The 7,883-nt window shown below is 35.3% G+C and overlaps 1 protein-coding gene across 1 annotated transcript; it reads left to right on the forward strand.

Annotated features, from left to right (window-relative positions):
* Positions 1-4,016: 4,016 nt before the first annotated feature.
* On the forward strand, positions 4,017-6,282 carry LOC131863299 (laccase-4-like). Its single transcript, XM_059215101.1, has 6 exons — positions 4,017-4,127; positions 4,233-4,384; positions 4,491-4,735; positions 4,838-4,966; positions 5,072-6,043; positions 6,149-6,282. The coding sequence occupies exons 1-6, from the start codon at positions 4,020-4,022 to the stop codon at positions 6,280-6,282; spliced, it is 1,740 nt and encodes a 579-aa protein (XP_059071084.1). The 5' UTR covers positions 4,017-4,019.
* The last annotated feature ends 1,601 nt before the right edge of the window (positions 6,283-7,883 follow it).

The raw sequence follows: 7,883 nt of genomic DNA on the forward strand, positions 1-7,883 counted from the left end.
CATTTTGAATGTGCCCAAAAGAAGGGACATGCATCAAAAGAGGCTCGATGTAGAATATATCCAATTTAAATCTAAAATCATTTCGGGACGTTTGTGCGCTACATACATGTATGCTCACCACTCTCCCATTTGACCAAATCAATCCCACATTTGGATTAGGGGTTGCTAATGCTTCATCTTTAAAATCCATGATGCTGGAATGATAGTATCTTGATTATTATTTTTTATTATAAACACACCGAGCCTATTGCATAAGTGTCATTAATGCACTAGGTGTAGTTTACGACACTAAATTTTTCCCCCACTTTGTAGGACTACTCAACTCAAGGGAACAAGTGCACTAAACTAACTTAGAAATTTGTGTTCATAGAACTCATGCAGTGTATTAAATGCATTAATTACTTTAAAAAGGGATATTGTAGAGGCCACCAAGGTCAACAAGGAAAATACGAATGGTGACCCCAGTGCCCAACAAAAAAATATAGTGTTTGACATGAATATTCAAGTACCATAAAATCAAAAAAAAATTTAGCGCCAAAAATAAGGAAGCTCTTTGGCAAGAAGAATTATCAAGCTACATATTTTGTCACAATATTCATGTAAAAGGGTAATATATTGTAATAATGAAATAGGTATAATGATCAGATACTTATTCTTCAAAATGTTTTATGTTATCTTCTGTGATATACTCTTATTTGACCTACTATTAATACCACACTATATTTGTATTAGATATTTTAATTTCATGTAATTTTTCCTCTTCTTATTGCCTTTCTTCTACTTTTCCTTCTCCTTCTCATTGACCTTCTTCTTCTAATTTTACTTAGATTTTTGTCGTTCCTTTCCTTTTGTGTCTTGTTCCTCTTCTTGTTCTTGTCCCTCTTCACGGGTGATCCCACAATACTTCTTGAGTCCCCTCCCTTTTGTATGTTTAACCCTATTTGACCCATTACTTGTAATCAATCTAAGAAACATCTATGTGGGTATTAATTTATGATTTATAACTTATTGTAGTTATTTTTAATCCCCTCATATATTAAAAAATATCAAATTTCCATAAAATTTAAGTATGAGAGCTCTCTACTTGATTTCCTCGGTGTTTTCTATGTTTGCCAAATTCATATAGTTTCAAAGTTTCAGTTTATGTCACATCTTTCTCGTCAATCCTAACCTCCTAATACATCACCTTTAAAAAAAATTGAGTCTTTCAAGTTGGACCATTGGACATTCCCATCCCAAATACCATTTACCTGTTAAAATTGATATCCTAATCCCTTGTCCTCTGAACATTTTCTAAGTCTATTTCTTCAACCTTTAGACTTGGCCTTCCCTTCATACCTTCCTCAATCCTCTAAAATATTCAAAGGCCCTTTTAATAACTTTTAAAGTTGGACTTTTAAGATTCCCTCGGTCCCCATGCTTCCTTCTAGGAGTTTAACTTTCCTATATGCTTATCAACTTGTCAGGATTTTGTCCATCCACCTACTTTAAGGGATGTTTACCTCAATACTCTCAATATGCAAACACAAACAATGAAGAAGTGTCTCATGCATCAAGTTAAAATGTTTACAAAATATTTGACATGAAAGAGAGAAAAAAGCAAGTATTGGTTTTGGACAATATGAAGGTTTAAGAACCTTATAAATCCTCAACATGATTCTGTGAGGGGAAATGCTCTAAACTGAAGATGATGTGAATAGGTATTATCGATTTCATGTAGGCTTTGAAACACTTTGAATCACCATTTAAAATCAAATAAAGATGCATAGGCAAAAGAATTACAAGGTGTATGAGTTTTCAAACCATTCAAAAGTGTGGTCCATATTTCAAAAGCTCACTATTGTGCCAACAATATGACATGGTTCATAATAGGAAAAAAGATCTAACATATCAAGTAAGCGTAGCTAAAATAATTATTTTAATTATAGAAAGAGATATAATGAATAATAGCATGCTAAATATCTCTAATAAATGTCGCCTATCCTTTTGCAATGCTCGTGATTCCATTAGTGGTTGATAAGCCCCTACAATCACCAAATTTAATTTTGCAAGTGCCACAAAGGTATATATTTTAGCCAAAATGACGTATATTTAAGAAGTAAAAATGAATGAAATGGGTTTTTTTTCCCTAATTATTTTTGTGGTTACTATCATAGATCATGATAAACTTAAGACAATATCTAGATTCTATTTGCAATATATTTTCTAGGTTTCCTCACTTCATTTCATGCTAGACCTATAGGAGTGATGAATGAAATTACTAAAACGTTTTTCACAATTTTTTGAATGTGACTGTTAAATAATAGTTAATTGTGAGTGGGACATCACAATTTTCCTTGAATATTTAACAATTTCCTAGTACCAAGTCTCCCAAGAGTTGCTAAACGCTAATAAATGATAGATCTAATGATATATCTATATGAACTAGTAGTTCATTTAAATAATTGGTCACTAAACCAATTCTAAGGTATAGTAATTTTTTTTAGTGTTATAGAGAATTGAACATATAAATTGTAAATGAATGGATGCACTTTATATTAGTATAGTAAAGATTTAATAATGCACATTTTTGTAGTTGTATATCTCCATTATTTTATGTCAAGACTCATAGAAGTATTATAATTGCATTTTTAATCATCTGCTCTAGCCACATGTATTGATACAAAAGAAACACTGGTTGTGTGACAACATATAATACACTAGAATCTTTTTCAATTATCATTTTTTATTTATTAAATCCCTATCTCACTAGAACATGAGATGGGTTAGGATAAGGGCTTTGAATGTATATTATGATTAACATTGATCACAACTAGATCGACTAATATGTGAAAAATGAGGAGAATGAAATCGATTGCAAACCAATTTATTTAGCCACTTGGCCCTGATTCTGACTTGTTACTCACAAAACAAGACCTCATGGCACACCCACAAACATGAACATTGAACATTATAGTAAATTTAATTTGTGACATATAAACACTAATTACATGTGTATTCAAATTACTAACGTAGAAGGTAGCCTAGGAATCATAACTTTGGGTGAGGAGGTTAGACTGAATGTCGCAGGCATGGGAGAAACACAAGGGAAATCTATATGCGAAAACAAACACTCTCAAATCACTTATTAACATAACTATGGTTTTCCAATGAAGGGACCACACATGCACAAATATAGGACCTAATTCAAATGAATGAGGATTAGACCAACCTCCAAAACGGGGCTCAGTAATTTCCATTGGGAAATTAGGGTGTGGTGTGTGATTAACAATGAGCTAAAAATATATATAGGAGCTATATCGTCACATCCATGAGCAAGATCGGATGCTTGAAGTTGATTGGCATCATGTAGATATGACAATCATAAATGAAGATTGAGAAAACATCAGAGTGTTTTTAGGAGTGGTCTCGTTTGATTTATGTTTACTGAAATTCTAATCATGCAATCATTTCATGTGATCCTAGAAGCTAAAAGGAGTTAAAGTTTCGTAGTCCCGCATGGGTAAACGATGTTGCTTCGAAGACCGGGAGTGGAGGCTTAGACCAGTCTGGAACGAACGGATGTGAACCCAGTAACTCAAAAATTCCCAATAACAAAAATATGAGCAGTGGTTGGTATACCAAAATAGGTTTACATTTCATGGATTTTAATGACAATGGAAAAGATGGTGTATTCATCGGGCGAATCGTTTACTTGGTTGCCACTCCGGATAGAAAGCCCCACCTTATCTCCATAACAAACAAAAACGACGAAGAGTACATGTGAATCATTAAAAGTCAAGAAAATGAAATAGATTAATACAGTCGCTAACAATACTTGTTCATGTCGATTTATACTCGTGTTAAAATATCAGTATTGCCTACCAACCTACCCAACAACAGCTGATTTAATTCGTGTATCTATATATACAAACACAAAGAAACAGATTTTCACATCTCAGTTCAGAAACAATTTGGCATTTTAGCCTGTTTAAGTTGTGATCAGACTCTGAAAGAGGAAGTATTGTACGATTCTAGCAATGCAGACATTTTATGGCCGCCTCGTGCTGCCACTTTTGGCATTGTGGTTCACTATTCAATTTGTTTCAGCGAAACATGCTGTGATCACACGGCGCTACAATTTCACTGTGGGTTATATAATTCTATGGAATGAGTTGAATGTTTTATTGTTTAGGAAAGTATTAAATTTTTACAGATAGCCGTGATTGATTCTTTGTTCTAAATATCCACAGATCCAAATGACGAATGTGACTCGTCTTTGCACCACGAAAGCTCTCTTGACTGTCAACGGGCAATATCCGGGGCCTCCAGTAGTTGCTCGAGAAGGAGATCGCGTGGTTATCAAAGTAACAAATAATGTTAAAAACAATATTAGCATACATTGGTATCTCTTCTGCTCCCGCTACTCAGTTATTTACTTAATAAAAATAATATTATATGCTGATGTCCCTTTAGTGGGTGCACCTAATGAATTCCTATGAATCGCTCAGGCATGGAATTCGGCAGCTTAGATCTGGATGGGCGGATGGTCCTGCTTATGTCACTCAGTGTCCAATTCAAACCGGGCAAAGTTATGTGTACAAGTTTATTGTCAAAAGGCAGAGAGGAACACTGTGGTGGCATGCCCACATCTCATGGTTGCGAGCAAGCATACATGGGCCCATTATCATCTATCCCAAGAAGAATGCTTCTTACCCATTCCCTCGCCCACACCAGGAAGTGCCTATTGTTTTCGGTATGCCCTTCAGTACTCGTTGATAATGTGTTGCCATTGTACGTACATAGTCCTAAATTTACAATGAAAATACTGCTGTTGATAATGTGTTGCAAATTGCAGGGGAGTGGTGGAATGCAGACACTGAGACTGTTATCAATCAAGCAATGCAAAGTGGTGCGCAAGCTAATGTGTCAGATGCATATACCATCAACGGGCTCCCTGGACTTATGTATAACTGCTCTACCAACGGTGAGGGCGGGGTGTTAAAATGGATGAAACATAACTAGACTGGTCGCTATTGTTCATTTGTTTAAATGTAAATGTAACAAAGGTTTCCTGTGTTGTGTAATGCAGATACATTCAGGCTCAAAGTGAACCCTGGGAAAACTTACCTACTGCGTATAGTTAATGCTGCACTCAATAGTGACCTGTTTTTCGCAATAGCCAACCACACATTGACTGTGGTAGAAGCGGATGCTGTGTATGTCAAGCCTTTTCAAACCAATGTTATTCTCATCACTCCCGGTCAGACTACCAACGTCCTCTTGACAGCTATGTCTCAGCCACCCAATGCCACATTCCTCATGTTAGCAGGCCCATTCGCTACGGGAACAGCAGCTTTTGATAACTCAACCAGTGCTGGAATTTTAGAGTATGTAACTTCCAATGCGACAGCAGTTAATTCATCCTCATCCTCTCTTCCTATGATGAAACCGACGCTTCCAGCCCCCAACGATACCTCCTTTGCCGCCAATTTTAGCCAAAAGATGAGAAGCTTGGGCAATCCGAAATTTCCTGCAGCAGCTGTCCCTCAGAAGATGGATAAACAGTTCCTATTCACAGTCGGGTTGGGGCTAAATCCGTGTCCCCAAGGACAGACATGTCAAGGCCCCAACGGTACCAAATTTGCAGCCTCCATTAACAACATATCCTTCATTCTTCCCACCACCGCTCTTCTTCAAGCATACTACTTTAATCAGTCCAATGGAGTTTACAATACCACTTTCCCTGACAATCCGCCATTTCCTTTCAACTACACCGGCACGCCGCCTAACAACACACAGACCCTCAACGACACCAGAGTCGAAGTGCTTCCCTTTAACACTAGCGTACAGCTAGTTCTGCAGGACACCAGCATTGCGACCTTCGAGAGCCATCCTCTGCATCTGCACGGCTTCAACTTCTTCATAGTGGGTCAGGGTATGGGAAACTACAATGCAAGCACTGACCCATCTAACTTTAATCTGGTGGATCCTCCGGAGAGAAACACAGTTGGAGTTCCCAGTGGAGGTTGGGTGGCTCTCAGATTCCTAGCTGATAATCCAGGTATTAATATCATTACGTAATGTTAGCTTCAATCGCTCATCTGGTTCAAAGATTTGTGCTTCTTTCGTATAAACATATATCCGATTGTATGTATGTTTTTTGCAGGAGTGTGGTTCATGCATTGTCATCTCGAGCTGCATACCAGCTGGGGATTGAAGATGGCGTGGGTTGTTTTAAATGGAAATGGTGGCAGATCTCAATCTCTTCTTCCTCCTCCCAAAGATCTTCCCCCCTGTTGATCATTCATCCTTCAATTAGACTATTCAATTTGTGCTTCCTAAAATCTGACTGCATCCAATCGTGTGCTGGTCCAAAGTAGTTTGCAAACGATCGATAAAGAGAAACATATCAGTATATTTGTGTATCAATAAGTATGCTTTGGAATATATCAGTGATGAGACCTTGGTTGAATTACTATGACAGAGACATCTCCACATGGACCTTTCAAAAGTGAAAGTGCGAAGGTAGAATTAAAATTACAAGTTTTGCAGAGAATTTCTAACAGTAAGATTCACATTTCCTTATAATATACTTATTTATTGTTGTTTTATATGGTTGAGATTTTCAGCAGTATATTTCTTCATTCGAATACTTAATTGAAAATAATGTTGTTCTGTGACAGATAATTTAATCTTAAATATTATCTTCATTTTTCAACATCTAAATAGTCAATTAATAAATAAGAAAAAATGTATAATGAATCATTAGAAAAATTACAATTTTGTTATTGACAATTTAGTCTATTTTGAAATATAGTAAGATTTATAAGAAACTTTTAAAAACACATTGATATCTATCGTTTGTAACCTTTTTCTCATGATTTCTGTCAGATTGTTATCTGATACTACCTCATTTTGTACTAGGACTAGCACTTTTCTGAATTAGTTTTTAAGTGCATTATAAAAAGTTAAATTTAATTAAATAATTGGATTAAGGCATACTTATAGATATGTAAATGAAAGATCTGTCTTTGTTTTATTTAATCTCAATTATAATACCACTTCTCCTCCTTCTATGCATAGAATCTATCTAGATTTGCATCAACATATTTGATGTGATTAATGATGACTCATATCTTCAATACTAAATATGAAATATATGGAAATTATTCAATTCATTGTGAAAAAATATATTTTCTCAATAATCTCTCTATATTTGAACATTTATTCATTCCCTTAATTAGAGCTTCTATCAAACGGAGGGGGTGGGGGCTTTGTGGTGTAGAGCTCCGAGATGGGCATTCATTATGTCGAATCTCTTCTAGATAAAAACTACATTCTTGGAATTTAGTTTCTCCCCCCCACACATGCACATAATTGCACTTGCTTGTATTGATATGCTACATGCATATGATTTAATTTGTTTTTATAATTTAACTCAATTCCTATATAATTTGAATTGTAATCTTATAAGTACCATTGAAACTTTAATATGTTTTCAGTATATGATACATAATGCACGTGTGACATATAAATGATTTAACAACAATATAACACAAATATAGCTAGCTACAACATATAATTGATGTATATCATTGTTAAGGTGTATACCTATTGATATCAATTGATATTCATATGGTTTTCATTTATCACATAAAACTTTATAGACATTTTTATTGTCAGTGCACATACCACTATTACAGCCGCGTCAATTGATATTGACTTATTTCATGGAATCGATGATGACTTACATCTTCAGTATTGAATATTTAATGTATGGGAATTATTCAGTTCATTGCGAAATAATCTATACTACCAATAATGTGGCTATGTTTTCATATTTTGTTTCTCTTAATTAAAGCTTCATAAAGTGGAGGGGGTTTCGGGCTTTGTGGTGTGGA

This window comes from Cryptomeria japonica, unplaced genomic scaffold (assembly GCF_030272615.1).
Source record: "Cryptomeria japonica unplaced genomic scaffold, Sugi_1.0 HiC_scaffold_59, whole genome shotgun sequence".
In the NCBI taxonomy this organism is placed as follows: domain Eukaryota; kingdom Viridiplantae; phylum Streptophyta; class Pinopsida; order Cupressales; family Cupressaceae; genus Cryptomeria; species Cryptomeria japonica.

Coding starts and splice junctions, on each gene's coding strand:
- LOC131863299 (XM_059215101.1), top strand. CDS start 4,020: ATGCAGACATTTTATGGCCGCCTCGTGCTGCCACTTTTGGCATTGTGG. Junction 4,128..4,232: donor CACGGCGCTACAATTTCACT/GTGGGTTATATA, acceptor AAATATCCACAG/ATCCAAATGACGAATGTGAC. Junction 4,385..4,490: donor AACAATATTAGCATACATTG/GTATCTCTTCTG, acceptor TGAATCGCTCAG/GCATGGAATTCGGCAGCTTA.